At 43.2% G+C, this 22,247-nt stretch overlaps 1 protein-coding gene across 1 annotated transcript in view; it reads right to left on the reverse strand.

Moving 5' to 3' along the window:
• Window positions 1–22,247, reverse strand: part of LOC146782648 (hydroperoxide isomerase ALOXE3-like) — a 287,130-nt gene that overhangs the window by 156,290 nt on the left and 108,593 nt on the right. The window contains exons 2-4 of the mRNA XM_085638987.1: window positions 14,795–14,999; window positions 11,536–11,617; window positions 9,846–9,965 (exon numbers count right to left, since the gene is read on the reverse strand). Of these exons, the coding sequence (XP_085495113.1) occupies window positions 9,846–9,965; window positions 11,536–11,617; window positions 14,795–14,999 (407 nt within the window). The remainder of the gene's footprint in view (window positions 1–9,845; window positions 9,966–11,535; window positions 11,618–14,794; window positions 15,000–22,247) is intronic.

The following is a 22,247-nucleotide window of genomic DNA, read 5'->3' on the forward strand; positions in this document are numbered from 1 at the left end:
CTATAGGATATAATGGAATTTTAAATTGGTTTGTGACGGAAAAACCCTGTCCGTCAGAGCCATAATCAGGCCCTTAGTATCTTCACGTGCTAGCCTCTAATTTGTCCATTTGGATTTTAATATCGACAAAGAGTTTTTCCTCCTAGTAGCATGTGGTCACCCAAAATTACAATTTTTCACAGCATCAAGGGCCAAAGTCTCTTGGGCTAACGTGTGGACCTTGTGCCTTGTCCCTACCCAGTGAACACTCTGAACTTGGCTTCTCTGTCTCTGCCCGCGTCTCCCTCCCGCCGCCACGTTTGGCATCCTCGCGGCCGCTTTGTGGAGGGAGACTACAACTCTCAGGCTCCCTTGCTCCCTAGTACCGGAAGCTGTCATCGACCAGCCGCGCCTGGAGGCGCTATAAAAAACTTTCAATCTTCGGCGGAGCGGGTGCTGTAAAGTCTCTTGGGCTAACGTGTGGACCTTGTGCCTTGTCCCTACCCAGTGAACACTCTGAACTTGGCTTCTCTGTCCCTGCCCGCGTCTCCCTCACGCCGCCGCGTTTGGCATCCTCGCGGCCGCTGTGTGGAGGGAGACTACAACTCCCAGGCTCCCTTGCTCCCTAGTACCGGAAGCTGTCATCAACCAGCCGCGCCTGGAGGCGCTATAAAAAAATTTCAATCTTCAGCGGAGCGGGTGCTGTAAAGTCTCTTGGGCTAACGTGTGGACCTTGTGCCTTGTCCCTACCCAGTGAACACTCTGAACTTGGCTTCTCTGTCTCTGCCCGCGTCTCCCTCCCGCCGCCGCGTTTGGCATCCTCGCGGCCGCTGTGTGGAGGGAGACTACAACTCCCAGGCTCCCTTGCTCCCTAGTACCGGAAGCTGTCATCGACCAGCCGCGCCTGGAGGCGCTATAAAAAACTTTCAATCTCCCGCGTCGCGGGCACGCGCGCGGGCAGCGCCGGGCTAAGCCCGGGCAAAGGGCGGGCCGTCTGTGGCCGTCCGGGGCAGGACGTGGCTGGGCTGGGCCACCCCATTAACTGCCTTATTGTTGATCCTGACGGAAGGCGGTCCACTATTACGGCTTATTGTGAGTGCTCTCTATCCACCTGGTTACGGTTCCCCTACATGTGATTGGACATTTAGTCTTTGTATAGCTGTCTGATTGTATATTTTGCTCCGTAATATACAGAAAGACTAAGTCTACGTCTGTGTTATTACAATCACTGTGTTTAGGATCATGACCCCACGTATTACTAAACCCAGAAAATCAATGGTGGGCGGTTCAGTAAGGGGGACACTGGAACTATTCATTACTAGAGCTGCATCAGCGCTGGAGCACGAAATAGCTATTACAGAATGACGTCTCTCTTCCGAACTTCTCTTTAAGAAACGCTCTTCATTGGGCAATATTCAAAGGGCAACTACTCCATCTCCCAATCAAAAGAACAAAATAGATCAAACAACTGACATTACCATTTCTACAGACTCACAGGATTTACTTTCCCTAACCAAAAGGAATGCAGAAGATTTGCACTCAAACCCTTTATCTGACGATATTAGTGTCAATCAGACTTCTATTATATCCATAGATGACCCTAATCCTGTAAAACCTCATAATATTCGGGAGGGTTCTGTACAGAAAAATAAAAGGAAGCGAAATAGGGTCAACCAGGCTGGGCGGTCCGCTAAAGCATCTAAAACTAATAATATTCCTTCAACTATTTCTAAACATGGGATAGGGAAGACCACAATAGATAGCCCTCCAATGTCGTCAAAATCTTTGAAAGAATTAATGGGCTCAATGGAATTATTAGTGAAATCTTTGATATTGCCCCTCTTAGAGAGGGTAAAAAGAATGTCAGCTCAATTAGAGACTATGGAACAAACACTTAAAATCAACACAGAAGTGATTAGGGCTTCCACTCAAATCAGAGCCCAAAACATAACGGACACTAAACTTCCCCAAGAACGATTAGGCGATAAAATAATAAACCAACATTCCTTAGTAGAGAAAGAAGTATTTCCAATAATTCCTCACACTCATAATAACCCTAGTATTACCTCTACAGAAGAGCAAGAGCTTGGTAAAGATAGGATTCTTACCGAACAGGAAATGCCACATAAACCTATACTTAGGCCTCTCCCAACTAGCGATATGACAAAGCATAAGAAGCAAATTATAGACCTCCCCCGGAAGCAGCGCCTTACGTGGTGGTACTGACAGGGGTACCTGAATTAAAAGGTCCACGGACCGAGGGACATCAGGAACTCAAGAATAAAGTGATCTATTGGTTAAGTTGCAATAGATCTCTGCCGGCGCATATCGACGGTGAAATTCTTAATGTTAGGAGACTATGGTGGCTGGGACATAGACCCAAGGACATAAGAGGTGATCTCATTATAGTTAATTTTAGAGATAGAAATGTGGTCAGACATATGGGCGATTGGCCTAGTGAGAATGGAGGAGATGTAATTTCTACTCGAGATCTAACATATTTCTATCCTCACTCCATGTTGTCAAATTCTTCTAGAGCCTGCCCTCGACTTGGGTGTACCAGAGAACTACCCGGTTATAGTCTCTCCCTATCGAATAGATATTCAGCTCTATCTGGACTGGAAGGTGTGGATTGACGCTCCACCCAGGTCCGCGGGGCAAATCAGGATGACATCCAACTATTCCAAAAAATAGAAACTGGTTTACTTTATGATAAATGTCCCGTAGCCCAGTTGGGCGACAACCACACAGTATTATTAACGTCCCTGAAAGATCTGACAGTTTGTTCTGAACTGTCCCATGAAACCCCAGAACCACTAGTAGCCACAACATCAAATATTCCAGGAAAAAATTCTACTTTAGTTAGACCTTTGAAAGTTTTAACACCAAACAAGCTCAAACGTCAGATAGAGAGAAAATTGCCTAAACTAGGATTACCAATAACATTACTTCTCTGGAATATAGCAGGTTTATCCCAAAAAATAGAAAATGGTGCTGGCCCAACACTTTTTGAACACTCAAATATAATCTGCCTTCAGGAGACATGGCTTATCAACCCAATACATCTTGTAGGTTATAAAACCTACTTTTCATCCGCGGTCCCTACACCCTCTGGCAGAGCAAAGGGTGGTTTAACTATCTACATTACAAACTTATTCGGAAATGTTGAAATAACCTCGGCTATTCTTGATGTACATTTCCAAATTTTGAGTATCCGCTTTGCTAAAGGGGAATTGGTACTCTTGGTTAACTTTTATAACAACTTAAAGGAGCCTGAATTATTGGTGGTTTTGCGACAGATTTCCCTTCATTTAACAACATTGACAAAGGCATCCCCTATGGGTGCAACCATTATTTGGGGTGGGGATTTTAATCAACATCTGTGCAAAATAAATAACGGGCTATTCTGCGGGTTGACAGATGAACAAGATGAACCAATCCTTCATTTTTCGCATACTTGTGTGGGTGCTACTTTAAATGAAATGCTAATTGAAATGGATCTTGTAATTGCCAATAAAAGGAACCCTGAAACCGATTGGCCGGATGTAACCTTTATAGGCAGAGAAAGTCATTCTATTATTGACTTTATCTTAATATCAAACACCATGGGCAATCGGGTAAAGGAATTTGACACGCATATCACTATGATAAGTGATCATTGCGCTTTGACTATATAATTTATTCCATTATATGATTACCAAATTCAAACTTTACCTAGTATACTAAGACAAAACACCTTTCACCTGGATAAACTTAATGGATATTCCCTGAAATGGGAAAAGGTGGATTCGGCAGAAATGCTTAGTAGACTAATGATAGAGGTCCCTTACGACATTGAAAAATGTCTTGATTTGCAAACTACCGATCGCGAACTTTTGGCACATGTTGGGGTGAACTTGAAAGCAACTAAAAATGCTTTGTTTGTGAAATCAAAAAAAATAACTTAGTCGAAAAAACCAGGCTGGTTCAATCACTGATCTACGGTAGCACTTTCTAAATTAAAAAAAGCATTGCAAAAAACAGACAGGGCGCCTCAGGAAATAATAATTTTGAGGAGAGAATATAATTCAGCCTTAAAAGAAAGAAAAACTGAACTAAAGCTGGATTTATGGGAGCAACTCCGGAAAAGCATTAAAAATAAAAATAGTTCTGCTTTCTGGACCATAGTCAAATCTCCCTTTCTTTGCAACTCGAAAGACTCTCCAACTATTGAGGTGGCAATTGATACGGGGGCCTGGGTAGACCATTTCTCAAAGATCTTTGCAAATAATTCCGTGGAAGGGGATAGTCATGATCCCGTAGCCTTAACACCTTTACGAACATCCTATCCCCTAAATATTGGTGTAACCATGGAAGATGTGGTATTAGCACTAAAAGCTAGTAAAAATGGAAAGGCTCCGCATCCGGATGGGGTCCCAATAGACCTATTTAAATCAAATGTAGGACTATGGGCCCCAATCTTGACAAGAGTACTTAATGCGGCATGTGGTGTGGGATTAATTGATTCATGGTCTAAAACAATCATGGTCCCAATCTTTAAGAAAGGAGACCGCCAAGATGTAACATGCTACCGACCAATTTCATTATTGGATTCGGTGGGCAAAATGGTGGGGAAGATTATTTTGGAACGCCTCCAGGGCTGGGCTGAGGATGGACAAATCTTATCGGACATTCAGTTTGGGTTCCGGGAGGGGCTTGGGACAGTTGATCAGGCCTTAAACCTGACACTATTGTTGGGAAAATACTCATCCGCAAAAGGAGGCAATGTCTACATGGTGTACGTGGACTTGTCTGCAGCCTTCGACTGTGTCAGCCATATGAAATTATGGTCCATATTACGGGACATGGGAGTAGATATAGCACTATTAAATTTCCTACGTGAATTGTATTCTAATGCCTCAGCTAGGGTAAGGTTTGGGGTTAATGGAGAATTAGCCGCGTCATTCGGCGTGGAGAGAGGAGTGGGACAGGGTTGTGTCCTGGCCCCCTTTCTTTTTACGCTCTATACTAACGGCCTGGAGAGAGCCATGCTGAAGGGGAGTCAGGACCTCCCACGTGTAAAAGATCGACAGATTCCGGCCCTACTCTACGCTGATGACGCGGTGATATTGGCCAGAACCCCGATTGAGCTACAACGGGCATTGAATAGATATTCTGATTTTATGGGCACTTTAGACTTACGAATAAATATAAAAAAAACATTTGTTATGACTTCTGGCCCTAGTAAAAAAAAGATGAAGGATATTTATTTGAATCAAGAGAAACTTGCCACCACAGCTCAATATCCTTATCTGGGAATTATCATTGATCACAACTTACTATGGAAACCAGCTATTGAATCCAGAAAGCTTCAGTTTGTACGAACTACAAAGGCCATTGTTAATTTTGCTATAAAGTTGGGAAAGAGACCCCCTGTGGAACTTTTAAAAATATACATAGCTAAATGTCAATCTGTAGCGCTATATGGGGCCGGATTATGGGGACATGTAAAAACAAACTCTCTACAGATGACAGAGAATGCTTTCCTGAAATCCCTTTTAACCCTCCCTTTGAGTGCATCGACTTTCGTATGTCACTTGGAACTGGGGATTGTTCACATTTCAGATCTAGCTAGAATTCAACCTCTTTTACTCTGGCACCGTATATGGTCATCGGATAAGAATACATTTACACAACTAATCATCCAAGACTGTATGGAGCTGGACTCAGTAACCAAGATTGGATGGTTAACCTATATAAGATCTTTCCTTACTGATCTAGGTATGGAAAATTACTACCTGGTTCCAATCTCGATCATATCGCTATCTAGGAAAACATTGAAAAAGGTATCCCTTGGCCACCTTGAAGAACTACGGATGGCGAATGAAATGTCGAAACTAACTGTACAACAAAGTATGGCTGTCCAAACTACTTTTGGTATTCAGCCATATCTAACCTATGATTTTACTACCTTTGAAAGATTTCTTTTGGTTAGATTTAGGTTGAATATGTTCCATCGTTTGGCAGCCTTCCCAACAAATAACAACTGGGACAAGGTCTTAACTTGTTGTCCCTGCGATAACACTTCTAGACAGGCAACAATCCATACAGTTTTCTTTTGCCAATTCTATACGGACCACAGGAAAAAATGGTTAATACCGTTTTTAAAATTTATGGGATTTAGAAGGTGCCGTCCAGCATTATTGGCCCTACAGCAATTGGATGAGGAATGGATAGCAAGGTTTATTGTCAAGTTCCTGAAATGTATTTTCCGGCACCGATTGAATCTGTAAAAAATTATTGACCCCTTAGACTATTACAGCAGCCATTATTTTAACTTATATTATTCTTTTTAATAACTTTTTATAAATTGTTGTCAAAATTACCATGATATATACTTGTATAAATATGAGATGTATTTTTTATGTAACTGCTTTTATGGTTTTTATACTGACAAAAACCGAATAAAGTTTTTTCATTCATTCATTCATACTGCGTATGTCAACTTTGATTAAAAACAGATGTTTAAAATCATTTTGTCAACCGAATATATCACAATATAATATCTCACAGTTATAGAAATCTTCAATTGTCAATTAATGCTCTCTAAAATCCTGTAAAATGACCTACATTTACCATAAAGCACAATATTGTGCAGTTACCGGACTCTTTGCACAACAACTTGTTTTGGCATCCCAGACATACATTATTCAGATATCAGCTATCTGGTTCACAAATCCTAATGTCCAATATTGCGTATTGATTCCCTAAATGGAACCCAGTACCTCTGCTACAGTAAGCTTTGTGCATGGTGCTTAAAATCTTCCATTGAATTCCAGAATAAAACGGGAGTCACTGGAGGGATCTCCTCATTGAGGTTAAGTGACCGCCTCTTTTCTAGGTTGAGCTAAAACTTAGGGCTTGATTTGGATCTTGGCGGATGGGATACTACGTCACAAACGTTCATAAAAAAGGCAGTATGGGTGAACCCCAAAATTATAGACTGATTAACTATAGATTAACCCCCTGGATATTGGAGAAAAGGTATTTGCGTAACTAGTCTTAAATAGACTAAATACCTGGGTCAATGAGTGTGCAATAATACCTGTGGAACAGGGAGGGTTCAGAGAAGGACACTCTACAATTGACCATTGTTTCTCCCTATGGGCATTGGCAAGGAAGTCAACGGAACAGAACGGAAAGCTCTGTTGCTGCTTCGTTGACTTCCGCGCCGCCTTTGATTCTGTGGACCGGGAACGTCTCTGGGAACTACTAATTAATAAAAATATCCCAAAAGACCTGCTGACCATACTAAAAGAACTACATAGGGGCACCTGGGCCCAAGTAATTAGGGACATGGAGTGGTCACTAACACCAAAAATACCAATTGAAAATGGCCTAAGACAGGGCTGTGTACTCGCCCCCCAGTTATTTTCCATATTTCTATCTGACCTACCTGAGGGCTTAGAAGTGGAGGGCAGTGCAAGCCCCAGGATGAATGGCAAAAAGGTACCGTGCCTCTTATATGCGGATGACCTGGTAATAGTAGATCAGACGGAAATAGGCCTTCAAAGGAAGCTGAAATTTTTTAAGGAATACTGTGAAATGAAGTTTTTAACGGTAAACCTAGATAAGACGAAAATGTTATGCTTCGGGAAAAAAGCGATTAAGTTTAATTGGTTTTTAGGTGACCTTAAATTAGGATCTGTAGATGAATACCGTTACCTAGGTGTGTGGTTCGATAAAACATTAAACTGGCACACACACCTAGAAGCCCAAAAAGCGAAGGCACTTACAACAATTTCCGGGCTAAAAATGTTTAATCGTGACTATGGGGATATGTCCCATCGTCCTTTACTAAAGGCCTTCAATGCAATGATACCATCACAAGTACTCTACGGAGCAGAAATCATTTATTTGAGCGGTAAAGATTTCTGGGACCTGGAGGAAGGAAAATGCCTGAAAAATCTTCTATCACTGCCCCCATCAGCAATGATCCAAGCATTAAGATTAGAAATAGGAACAATAGCGTGGGGAGTACAAGTACAAGTAGCAGCGATTAGATTTTGGAAACGCCTGGTGAATGATAATGGACAAAAAATTGCACATTTGTGTCGTAATGAGATTCAACAAAGTAATTTAAGTTGGGCAAAAAGGTGTAATAAGAAAGTGGTACAGGCCGCTGAGAATACAAAAGTGGACTTATGTCGAGCGTCACTCAAGATAGAATGCACAAAAAGAGAGTTAAAGTATAATGGCCAAGAAGTCTCAAAAAGGGCAGACAAGGAATACCTAAGTAAGAAAAAATCAGTAAAGTTTATGATGAACTCCTGGGCAAATGAAAATTGGTTCCCCTATTTGGATATCTTACCAAACCCATGGTATAGACAGGAGATCTTAAGGTTCCGCATTGGGATTAACCCTTGGCTAATAAATAAAGGAGCTAAAAATAAAATGCGTGATCCCAGAGGGTGCTGTAAATGTAACCTGGGAACAAAAGCAGACTCAGTGCATATCCTGCTGGACTGTTTAACTATCCTAGAGCAACGCAAACTCTGGCTACGCCCAATATTTGTAAAATATGGCATAAGAAACCGGGCACAAGCGATCGATATCATCACAGAAATGCCCAACATAGAAATTGCAATCGCTTTGGGGAAGTTCATAAAGGCTGTACAGAGTTTTATAATAAATTAGAACTGATATTTTAGAATTTTATAACGAAATATTTTTATATCTTGTCTAGAACCGGTTTTATAGTTGTGTAGGGAGTAGACCCACCAATAAAGAAGTGAGTTTTATTTATTAATTGACTTGCATATAGGTCGAGAGGAGTTTAATCTGGTTTCAATTTGGTTTGAATATTTAATTGGTAAAATTGTTTTTGAGATTGTTGATGTGAACTAATTTTGAATTATACTAATTGTTTTGTATTGTTTAAAGATTATGATCTAAATAAACATACCTTTGACTTGACTTGACGTCACAAACATGACGGATATCCCGTCCGACACATTACAAGTTCTATAGGATATAATGGAATTTTAAATTGGTTTGTGACGGAAAAACCCTGTCCGTCAGAGCCGTAATCAGGCCCTTAGTAGCTAGCCTCTAATTTGTCCATTTGGATTTTAATATCGACAAAGAGTTTTTCCTCCTAGTAGCATGTGGCCACCCAAAATTACAATTTTTCACAGCATCAAGGGCCAGATGTACTAAGGTTCCCGTTTGCATTGCTTAAATAGTGACTCTGTAGGAATTGCTGTTTAAGAGATGCAAATGGATATTTACAAAATTTGCGATTCCCTAATAGTGATACCTGCAGATTAGGAATTGCTATTAGGGAATCACAAATAGGAAATGCCTTTGCATTCCCGTCTATAGGCGAAATACAAAATGGTTTTCATTTTCTAATGGCTTACAATTCCTAGGGGCATATGTGCGCTTCATGTCACAATAAAAAATAATGCATTTTTACTGCATTTTTTTATTTTGCACATGGTTACCATTGACTTGAAGTCGATGGTAATTGCATTTCCTAAGTGGCCAATTCACATTTAGGAAATGCGTTGTACACGTGCTTTAGGAATTGAGGTAGGTAATCCCTATTTGTAATCCCTAAATCGCTGTCGCAATTTGCAATTTCTACAGCGTAGAAATTGTAAATTGCAAGCACTTTTGGCCCTTTGTACATCTTAAAAGGCCATTTAGCCTTTCTTAACAGGCCAAAATAGCGATTCGGCCCATTAAGAAATGCTAAATGGCTTCATAGATTCATAGATTTGAGCCCTAGTGCTGCACGCCACCTCTCCTCAGTCTCCCACCTCTGAAGACCTGTCTCCTACCAGGATACTTTTCTTATACCTACCCCTTTAGGTAATACTTACGCTGCCTCACGTGTCAGCCCCAGACTACTCATCTTCATGAGGGAGAACTTAAAATCGCTGTCCAAATCGTCCAGACTCTTGACATCCAGCTTCCAAGGAGCACCAGGGTAAGCCCTCCACCTGTAGAGTTGCAATAAAAGATTTGTCAGGGCGCAGGGACGGAGGAGATAGCTGAGGCGCAGCGTAGGCATAGGACCAACAAGAAGACTAGAACTACACCTCCCGGGTCACGGAGGCAAGAACTGCAATTCCCAGACTCCTCGTGTGAGTCGCGCGTGGCCTACATAAGCTCCGCCTACCTGTAACGCGGGGCTTGTCACTTTGTGTACTTCCGGGTCTCAGTCGGAGATCCCTTTGACTTGCCTACGTCTACGAAGCGAGAAGTTCGGCACCGGAACGAACCTCTCCATTTCCCGGATACTTCGCGGGCGTTCGGCCCGTGTTCACCACTGCCGCCCTTCCAGAGCGCGGCAAGGAGCTGATAACCCCCGAGACCATCCGTGGTGAGCGCTGCTCCCATTCCCTGAGTGAAGGGCTGGTGCGTGGTACGCACTCGCCTAACTGGTGGAGACGCGCAATACGCAGTGCAAGGTTCCATGCGCTTCTCTACCGGATGACAAACAGCTACTCCCCCTTTGCATCGCGGTGACGACCGCACGCCCCCAACATACCGCGAGAGCGCTGCTCTCTGTTCCCTTCCTCCCTAACCTCTCGTGGACGTGCTTACCTACTGAGCTGACTCCCCAAGGACACCCGGGATAAGCCGATAGTTGGGCATGCCGAGATTCATTATCCAGACTTCCTGGTGAGGTAACCAAGGAAGGTTCCGTCTCCCCTCACGGCATCAGAAACTCCCGCAGATAAGTGCTATTAACATTCCTACCGTATAGTACTGAACTATGATGTGTGTTTCTTAACCTGCCGACCTATGGGGAAAAGCAAGGACTGGCCAAAGTAAGTGTATAAGCGGGGAGGGGAGCTCAGAGAAGGGGAGATAGGTGCAGAGCGCGCGTCTGATGTGTTATGTGCTTCTGTCCCACCTGCAGGGCTTCTTGGGGTGGACCTTACCAGAGATTGAGTATCTAGCAAGGACCTCCCGTGCCTGAGCCTGCCAGCAGTAGTTTATTTTCGTTTTGGTTCTTTTCTCCCTTTTTACCCTTCCCCCTAGAGGTGTGACATACATGTGGTGTTTCATGAGCACGCAGGAGTGTCACCCCTGTGGGGAGAGGGTCTATTAGCAACGCATCGTTCCTGCTGTACCCGGCTGACCGGTGAGTCAAGACTCTTCCTTCGCGATAAGATTACACTTATACAGTTATTTTGCAATACAATATTTATCCAGGTTCAAAATAAGAGCTACTTGCATTACATATAAAACACCCTTAAAAGTTACCCTAAAATGATCATACATTGCCCAGTCCAAACTCTTCTCCCTGTAACAAACCCTACTGTCCTTTAGAGTTACCACCGAGCTAGGTTTGTACAGGCAAGGCTGGTAATGTTGTTGGAATATCAGTAAAAACATTGGGGGAAAAAATCACTAAAACCAGGTATTTTTTAACAGAGAAATATAAATTTAAAACAGATGACAGACTGTCCATTTCTACTAATTCAAATGCCACAGCTACAAAACACCACAAATGAAGAGATGCTCTTGGACTTGCCCCTGCTAACCCCAGACTTGCCTTACCGAAAAGAAGCTCGGTTGTTCTTCAATTCAACTTCTCGATGTTGTAAAAGAAGGGGCTGGTCGTCTTCGTAGATTAATTTAGCTGAAAGAACATCACAGCATTAGGAAAGGGATGAAAGGGATGGATGATAAGAAGTACATCCCTATGTCACTCTATTGCCTTGTACTCAATATTTATTTTCACCTTTATTAGGGGCAGAATCCTACATAGGCGACCATTGGGGATGAACATGTGTGACATCTCACTAGGAAGCCTTGAACCTGAACCCTATGCCACCATAAAGATAACCTACTTTGTCAATGCTGTCCCAAGACAATCCTACCAAATACCACAATGACAGTATTGTATTTCATCTGTACTATCCCAACTCCAACCCATTTACCCAGCACCATTACATTCACTAAACACCATTCATTACCCAGTGCCACCTCAACACTATTCTATCCAAAGCCATCCCAGTGCTCTCCTAATTATAATACACTATCTCAACGCTATTCAATTTACGGAGTGCCATCCTAATGCTATCCTGCTCACCCAGCTCTATCAGACTTAACTAGTGACATCACAACAGCACTAACCAATGTATCAAATGCAAATTTATTTACACAGGGCCACCATACAATTAAGCTATTGTCTCAATGTCATCCTAACGTGTTCCTGCTGAATACCATCCTACTGAGAACATAGAACATTGGAAAGGTGAGAGCTCCCATGAAGGCAATTAATTGACTTGGGCCAACATTGGTTGCTACTGATCTTCTGCTCCAACATTCCAATGTTTGTCTTTCTATTTCTCCCTGTTTATTTAAGAACTTTATCACCCTCAGACGCAAAGGGTTATAATGCTATTAGAACGTTCCAACCACTGGCTATTCCCGCTTTTAAACGTCCTCTACGTAGTTATAGGCCTTTACGTATGGCTTTGGCCTGTGACTAGGAAGAGGGTCTTCAGTGACTGGTAGTGCCCTCAGCAGTGGGGTACAATGCTGTTATAGGATATTCTGCACTCATGGGGTGAAATGTTCAAAAAGCCCAATGTCCTGCTGTAGAAGGCTATTCCAGCCCTTAATTTCAAAGTCCAGCTCCCTTGTAATAGGCCCTTGCCTTCTGCTTGGGCCCATAACACTGTAGCAGGCATTTAATGGCTGATACAGCGCATTACTATGGGTTGTAATATTTATCCTTTATTATTCCAGTCCCAACTTATTCATCTAATGCTATCCAATTTACTAAATTGCATCCCATCTACTCAACACCATCCTATCTGTCTAATGTCATCTCACTACTATTTTGTCTATCCAGTGCCATCCAATGCAATGCAGTGTACCATACACCATCTCAGTGCTTGCCTATTTACCCACTGCCAAGCTACTGCTATTCTACTCACACAGCTCTAACCTCTCTACCCAGAGCCAGACTAGCATTTTTCTGTGTTAACCCAGTTACTGTCTCAATGAAATAGCTGTGCAATGTTGGTTGTTAATGGTGCACTGTCTTGGTTTGCTCCGCAGTCTAAATTTGCCGTAACCACCAAAATGCACCTATACTCTCAACTCACGACTATTTCTTTGTTAATGCACTTTGTGCTAAATTTAGCCAATGTCTCATGATCGTGGGGAATTCCCTTATGGTAGTTAATATCATTAGTGACCATATTTCACCAGGTCTCATCTAATCCTTCTCAGACTCAAGCAAGAATCCATGAGAAATGAAGGGTTTCCTTGTGACCCGGAAGTCTGAGGAGTCAACATAAAGTCTTCATCTTATTATTTCTTTTTTTATTGATAGTTTTTGTTAATCTCATAAATGATACATTCATCCTGGATTTGTACAATAGGAGTAATCCAGGGATACCATTCGACATTGAGAACAATCGTGTGCAACATCATATCGTATTATCTTGTGCAATAGACATGTATTAAAGCCTCATTCTCCCATAATCGATCCGCCAAGACACAATAGAGCCTTCTACAGCCAAAGCAATGACCAGTAAGTAAACAGTGTGAGATACAATGCATCCGCAACAATGGAATTGTGATGATCGTGATTTTTCCCATACAGATGCACAGAGTTGTATCGATGGGCAGACTATACCAACGGCAGAGTACATAGGTTCTCAATAATGGAGGTTTGTAAGGTGTGTCTTGAGCTACTGTATCCGAATGTGGGGGCATATCATCAAGGCGGCGCTATAAAATTATCACCGCTTTTGCGTCCGTTTTCGGCTGAAAAGCAGCAATACTTTTATCGCTTTATCAGCAAGGTCAGGCTATCGCGTGAATCCTTGCCTTAGCGCCCTTTCCCTTAACGCCCAGCTTTGCATCTCTAATGAGATGCAAAGTGGGCGTTCCTTCCCAAACGAACGTGAGAAATGTTGCTAAGCGACATCTAGCCTCACGCTAACCTGCAGAGCGATAAGAAAAGTAGCGCTAACCGCGGTTATCGCTACTTTCCTTACACCTGCTTTTCACCTGACTTAGCCATGATATCCAATGGAAGGCTGAGTCTGCCCTGCCCCATCAACAAGCTATCGCCAACCGTTGTGCGATTATCACAGGATTTCCAGCGATAATCGCACATATGGCAGCTTGCGCCTGGAATTTTATCGCTGTTGAGATAAGCGTTGCTGATAGCACGCTATCTCAGCGATAAAATTCAGCGTTAGCCGGCGATAATTATCCTCGCACTAAGCGCGTTGAGCGATAATTATCGCCGGCCCTTGCTGATATGCCCCGAGGTCCTCCACATTGTCGTGCTCCTAGGTGAGAAGGTAGGATTATAATGGTCCCCATATATCACTGGGTCTAGAGCTAGGTGGCAGCAACTCAGCATGTGAGTAGCTGATCCTTACAATATGTTGAGTCTTTTAGCGAATCTTTGAATTTCGGTGCTGATCCTCTCTCCTATCGACACACAATCTGCCTTTTGGCTAAAAAGAGACAAAGTGAGACATATCTTTGATATCCCGCTTCCACTTCTCCTGTGTGTCCCAACACCGCTACCAATGGCGTGAAGACTAGAGTGTGTTCAGTCATTAGTTTTAATGCTTCTTCGACCTCCCGCCAATAAGTTTGAATCTGAGGGTATGACCATGTGATATGTAGGAAGTCAGCTCCCTCCACAGCACATAACGTCAAGCACTGGCAACCCTCCTTGACTAACACCATAAAGAACATCTCTGTTAAAGAAAAGGCAAAGATTCTCAAATTTCCCAAGATCAAGTGCACCATGCCCTGGTCTTCATGGCTGTGGTCTTACCTGTTCCTTCCCTGAGCTCCACGGTTATGTAGCCTTCGATCCAGCGGTAGCATGGGAAGCGGAGGGACTCCCCACTAGGGGGTTCGACAGTCACCTCATTGCAGTACCAGCTGTCCTGGGGGAAGACTGAGAAGGGCTCCTTTTGGAGGCGAACCAGCAGTACCTGGCCCAGGTCCTCTTCAACCTTCACATTGTACTTGCCCACCTGAGGAGCACAAAGAGAAATTATGGGATGGAACTGTAATGAAATGGAAAAAACACAAGCACATACCACAAAGTGACAAAATGAAAAACCTTAACTCATCTTGAAACATCAAAGCAAACCACAACATGCAGATGATTATTCAGGATGCATTAAGGATTTTGTGTAGTGCATGACTTGATATTGAGTTTGGTTTTAAAAATGTATTCGTATTTCAGTCATTTTGAAAAACTATCTTTAAATCTATGGAGTCTGTCATTCAAGAAACTGACCCCTCAGCAGCAGTAGATGGTGGATTCTTCCCAAAATTGCTTACATTGAGCCACATATCCTACAGTGCAAAATTACAGCTTCCATTGCTTTGCAAGGATGGTGAAGCAGCCATTCCTTGCCTTGTGCATTGATCTTCTTTATGCATGTGGGCATGGGAGTAGCTTACATTGGAAGTGACGTTGTCAGACTTCCAGGTGTCGCACAATGACACCGGCAGTGCAGGCATTAAAGGTTCTTTCTGGCACATGGATCTCACTCCCATATGCCCTTTCTGAACCCTTCTCCTCTGCCGCCTGGCTTACCTGTTAGCCCTTTTGTGTTCTGCTGCGCTTCCTTTGCTTTCCACCCAATGGCTGCCCATTCTCAGTGTTTTTGTTGTAATCTATTGAAATGTCATTAGAACAAATCTAAACCAAATAAACTATTCAACAATTTAAAGACAGAAACAAGCATATGCTTTTAAAGGCCAATCCACCAAATAACTTCATACCTGGTATTTCCATTAAACGTACTTAACCCATTTGAAGTAAGCTTGCCATCCACCCCTATGTTCTTAAACATTTGGGAGCTTATTGTACATAATCCATACGAGGCCATCCCTTGGAGCAAGCGTGCCATGTTTGGCGACGTCAAGTCACCCCATCTTTCCTAGCACCATCAACCCCAACCCATTCATAATTTACTACATCTATCTAATTTTGTTTCCTCAGCTATGGCTAGGAGTGCTAACCAATGCCCACAGGATGTTTGACAGTCTGCCACCAGTGCTGCTGCGTGCCAGGATTTCCAAAGCTGGCTAGTCTTGATTCAGACACTCTACACTTCCAGGCCCAGATTGATAAACATTTGGCGCAACACAGCAAGATACGTTGCTGAACTGCAATGCGTCAAATGGCGAGAGTAAGAAATGTGTCATATTTACTATCAAATGGCACATTGCTGTTCTCTCTCTCTCTGTGCTGGTGAACTTGTGGTTGCCAGGCGCCAATGCAGGCACCCTTGCAAGGGTGCATGCAATACTGGCAGGATTGTTTTTGTTCAGGAAGGCACCTTCCTGCATGAAAACAATCCTCAGAGGCATTTTCCTGTTTCTATGTGTACTGCCGAATGCATCATATGTAGAAAGAGGAAATAAGGAACAGAAATAACTTTCTTTTCTGAGGCTGCCCTGATCGCAGCCACTGACGAAATCCGCACTCTCCTCGACAGGGGACAATCAGTGACCCTGATCCTCCTCAACCTCTCCGCAGCATTCAACACTGTATCCCACCACACACTCATTGAGAGACTCCACCACATTGTAATCCAGGGAGACGCCCTCAGATGGATTGCATCCTTCCGCACAGGATGAGCACAGAAAACCCGCCTATCACCCTTCACCTTAGAACCCAGGAGGACCATTTGCAGCATTGCTTAAGGTTCATTCCTCAGGCCCACCCGCTTTAATACTTACATGACACCCCTTGTCCACATCGTCAGAACTCATGACTTCAACATCTTATCGTACACCAATGACATCCAGCTCATCCTCTCGCTCTCAGCAGACCCCTCCACCATGCATGACATATGTCACCATCTGGATGAGGACCAACTGTCTGAGGCTCAACACGGACAAGAATGAAGTGCTGATCCTTGGGAATAAAGCCTCCCCCTGGAATGACACCTTGCGGCCTGCTGAACTCAGACCTACCCTCACACCTACAGACCATGCCCTCAACCTTGGCATCATCCTGGACAGCAGGCTCACCATGAAACAACAGGTCAACACAATTGCCTAATCCTGCTTCCACACACTCTGCATGCTCAGAAGGATCTTCAAATGGCTCCCCATTGACACTAGGAAAATCATCACTCAAGACCTAGTCACCAGCCGGCTGAACTACAGTGACGCACTGTATGCAGAAACCACCACACAACTCATAAAGGTACTCCAGATGATGCAGAACTAAGTGGCCAGGCTCATCCTCAACCTACCCAAATGGCCTCACATCATTCCCCACCTCAGGAAACTCCCCTAGCTCCCCGTTCAGGAAAGATACTAATTCAAGATGCTGACACACGCCTACAAAGCCCTTCACAACCAACGACCAGCATACATCATCCACTGCCTGAACTTCCACCAACCCTCCAGAGACCTTTGCTCTGCCTCCCTCACTCTTACACAGACACCACGCATCCACTAAAGGCACAGTAGAGCCTGTTGCTTCTCCTACCTCACCGCCAAGTCCTGGAATGGGCTCCCCCTCCACCTCTAGACACCAGCCTCTCTGGCGGAATTCTGGATGAGACTCAAGACTTGGCTTTTCGAATGAGCCCAGCAACCCAGCCCCTGGATACCCTTGTGGGTGAAGAGCTGCGCTATACAAATACGAATTGATTGATTGATTGATATTTCTCCTCGGTACACTTCACCTGGGAGGGCTTAACATTTTGATGCATTCCCAGGTTTATTAGTGTGAGTAAATCTGGGAATGCTCCAAAAACCATGGGTGGATGCGTAGGAACATCCACACTCCACCCATGGAACACCTTCACAACACAAAGTAACTCAAGGCAGTGACTTGCACTTCCTTGTGTTACTCCAGATTTACTAAGTTACGCAAGGTGACTTACTAACTCTGATTTAAGCACTTGTGTTGCCTTGCATCCCCTTGCATGGTTATACGATTTTTAGGTGTGGGAAATGTGTCAGTTTGATTGTACATTATGAGCGTGTAGATATTTGTATATTGGTGTGAATATTTTGATGTATGTGTCTGTTTGTTTCCGGAATTTATGGATTAGCCAGTCTAAGATGGCATCACTGGTGTGGTATACTTTAGAATGGATGATTTGATGTTGCTCCATATAGTAGGTGAGTTTTATAAGTAAAAGTGATATTGTGTGAGAGAAGTGACAGTTATAGCAAATGAAATGATGAGAACTCGGTTCTAATTTTTTGGGGTTGGGAAATGTGTTTGTTTGATTGTGTATTATAAGCATGTGGATATTTGTATAGTGGTGCGAATATTTTGACATATGTGTATGTTTGTTTCTGGAACTTGGGTAGTCAATTTTTTGGGCCATATCTGCTTTTTTGCTGAAGTATAATAAACAAGCAATATGGACACTCTAGTACCTGGGAAGTAGAAATGTTGATTAGACCACTAATAATAGGATGTAAGTAGCAACAGAGGTTTCTTTATATTACCGATGTTTACTGTGTTAGGTCGTTTTTTAGGTCTCGTTGAGTCAGCGCATGCGCTGCCCTGCAAGACATTTTGTAGGTGGGTTTTAAAAGTGCTGCTACCCTACGCTTTGGCTGGCCTAGCTCTTGCGTTTGTAGGTGGATTTTAAAAGTGCTGCTACCCCACGCTTTGGCTGGCCTAGCGCTTGCGTTCACGCAAGCGTGCACGCGCGCAGCCGCCATCTGTCTTTCACACACACTTTTAACATTAAAAGTGAAGCGCGGGTGCAGCGATTATAGCAAAAGTAAAGAAATAGAAAAAAAATCTATTTCTTTACTTTTGCTATAATCGCTGCACCCACGCTTCACTTTTAATGTTAAAAGTGAAGCGCGGGTGCCGCGATTATAGCAAAAGTAAAGAAATAGATGTTTTTTTCTATTTCTTTACTTTTGCTATAATCGCGGCACCCACGCTTTACGTGCCGCGATTATAGCAAAAGTAAACAGGGTTAGTTGAAGTATTTATTTCTTCCAACAACGGAGCACTACTACTACAGCACCACAAACATTGACAAACACGTTAAAAAATTGGAGTGTGCATTTTTTGATTATTTCTGTTTATTTTGTGGAGAGGCTCCTGCTTTAGGCCAGTGTTGAATGCAGGATTATGCACCCATCTTTACACTATACATTGACTGCACCACAGAGGAATGACGCATGCCAGCACACCTCTAACGCAGTGCCCATGAAAGATACTCGCTTGAGAGTCCTCTGTTGGTAAATGACACCCTAATCCCAGTCCATTTCCCACCCACCCAAGCCTTTTCCACAGCCCCTTCTATACTGTGATAGCCTTGCTGCACCCTAATGGTCTTGCTCCAGCCACCACTTAAAGGAAACAACTTGCCTGGGCTGCTCACCTAATTCATCCCTTAGACCATTTGGGTTACCATTGTCCACCCTTTGATTTCCACACTCACTTAGAACTGCAGCTCCATTCCACCTGCCCGCACCTTATGATAAGACAGCCAGGGCCTATGCTTGCTCACACCACCTGCTCGTGTCATAATCTTAAAATGCTGGTCCAGGTAAACTGTGCATACCACACCATCAGTGAGACAACAAAAAAAAAAGCATTGGCATAGCCAATAGATCTCGCCTTTGGGACCTTAGAAGTGTTTAGCCATGAAACAGTTGATGTTGGTGCACCAAGGATATGTGTTCTGTATAACTAAATACTTATAAGGTCCCAAAAGCGAGACCTATTGGCTATGCCAATGCTTGTTTAAATTGTTGAATATTACTTGCTAAATGCACCTAATCTAATATGGATAACATTAATTTGTGTAGTCACTTAAACACTATGGCATGTTTCTAAAAATGAAGGATTTGTAATGATAAAGATATGTGTATATTCAAATGTTTGTTTGGTTTATCCTTGGTAAGTTACCTTGTACATGAGGTCCTCTATCATTACGAGATGATCATGAAATAATGTGGGAGATCTTTAGATCTATGATTAATTTAATGAACTTCTAAATTTCTGTACATTGTGGAATGGAGTCTTCACATTTATACAAATATTATGATTTATAATATATATGTATGTTTATTTGAAATTCAGTCTCTGTTTTGATGTACATAACATAGTTATGGGGTGGTTGTATAGTGGGAGAAGTATTGAAAATGTTTTAATCTAATAGGTGCTTTTGCGTGTTTATTTACAGCTCTGATGAAGTCCTGTTGGTTGGACGAAACGCTTTGGCTGGGCTGAGAATTTATCTTGAAGAAAATAATTTTGCATAGCAGACATTGGCTTAAGTGATCTCTATGGACTGTATGGAGAATTAACTTATATTTGGACACATATTGGATGTTTGTTGATTATTCGTTTAAAATGATTTTTTAGGTACTTTAATATTTCTGAGTGCTCCCCTTTATAGTGTGTTTATCTGTGTGTTGCTTGTTGATAGTTCGTCCCTTGACAACGCCACAACAGATGCTTTAGGTTCAGGAAATGTGTGTGTGTGTGTGTGGGGGGGGGTTGAGGGAGGTTGTTGAGTTTCTTTGTTTATTGCTGAACTCTGTTGCACGACACTGACATATCCGGAATCCACATTTCCTGTACGCAATTGCTTGCCCCAATTACATTTTTTTTTAATCAGATGGCAGGTGGAGATAACGTAGGTGCTGGTCGAGGGAGGGCTCATACATGAAATATGAATGGCCTCCTTGACCGAGTTAAATAAGAAGCAGTCTTGCAAGCGGCACGCCGCTGAACTCCAGATGCCCTTTGCCTCCAAAAGCATATCATGACAGCTTTTCTAGGGGATCATAAGGCATGGACATCATGATCCTCTGGTAAAGCTTCCCATTTAGGGTTAACCAGGCGTGGTATGCCAAGATGGGCAGATATGTCGCTTTCACGGCCTGGATCACGGTGCACCACTCTCCCTGCTTCATCTCTATGCCCCTTCAACTTTGACAACAATATTTCTTGAAACTACAGGGGTGCTTCTGGTGTAATTACCCCTAGACTAGAGTCATAGATAATAGGTTGGGACCGCAATGGGGTGGTCAACTGGGAGTGGGACAGTTCGGTGGACAGAAGGGAGCTGACCTCAGAGATGACTCCACTGTCCCAATTCATGGCAGCAGTAGGTCACACTGACCCTTGGAGGACGCTCCATCCCACTGAGTGCAGCTACACCTTCTATTGTGGCACCCATCGGTCTTTTTACCGACTGTGGGGGGCGGGCCTTGGGGCCAGCAGGTGGAACTGATGTCTAGATGCATGGCTGCTAACTAACCCAGAACACAGGCGGCAACTTGCAGATTCTGTAGACTCCTTTTTCCAACAGAACACAAACTCAGTGACGTCATGAGAGGTCCTTTGGGAATCATTCAAGACCACTCTAAGATAGAACATAATCAGTTACCATGTAGGGTCAGACGGAGCCAACAACAGGTAGTGTTAGACTTAGAAACCAGGTAGTGTTAGATGTCCAGCATGGGGAGCGCGTGATCACTGCATGTGCTGTCTGTGCTGTGTCCTAATTGGCTGAGTGTTCCTAACTTCCTGTGGCATCTAATTTTATGGTGTTTTGGGAATGCGTGCCTCTCCAGCCATGTTCGCTTTATTGGGGCAAATCTCCTGGATCATTGTGGTGTCACTGCCTATCTGTGAGGATCAATTTGGGATTTTCCAGTTTGCACGTTTGTTCTGATGATTACGTGCCACCCCACCTGTGATCTGTCAATGAGTTGCCTCAGGCCGAGGTCGTAGGGCCTGCCTGACCACACATTTCTGACTCGGGGTTGATGGAGGAGTCATATCGAGTGATTTAGACAACAGTGATTCGATTTAATTTTTATGCACACATGTATCATTGTGTACATTGACGGCAAAATTAAAAAAAATCTTGCCAAAATTTGAAGAAACAACCCTCTGTTACACAGCAGAAGAGCGAACTGTTACTAGTCTTACAGGAAAACAGGTTTTAGTATTGAAATGATTAACAATATGAAATCATAGCGGGGGTGGGCCAGATAATCTGGCAGCAGTTTTGTTTAAAGCAGAACCGTTTTGGTGGGAATCGGTCCTTCGCTTGTGGGTCTAGTCATCAGGGGAAATACCAGATTTATGGAGGTGTACAATTATTAAACCCTTTAATAAGAAGTGCCTCAAAGATGTTGCGGCTAAGTGTCACCTATAGATTGATTCCTCTGTTGGGTACCACAGCAAAGATGTATGATCTTCCTCTACTGAAATCTTTAGAAGCCCTAACCAATATCATCCAAAGAGAACAAGG

The sequence above is a fragment of the Triturus cristatus genome, chromosome 12 (genome assembly GCF_964204655.1).
Source record: "Triturus cristatus chromosome 12, aTriCri1.1, whole genome shotgun sequence".
Lineage (NCBI taxonomy): Eukaryota > Metazoa > Chordata > Amphibia > Caudata > Salamandridae > Triturus > Triturus cristatus.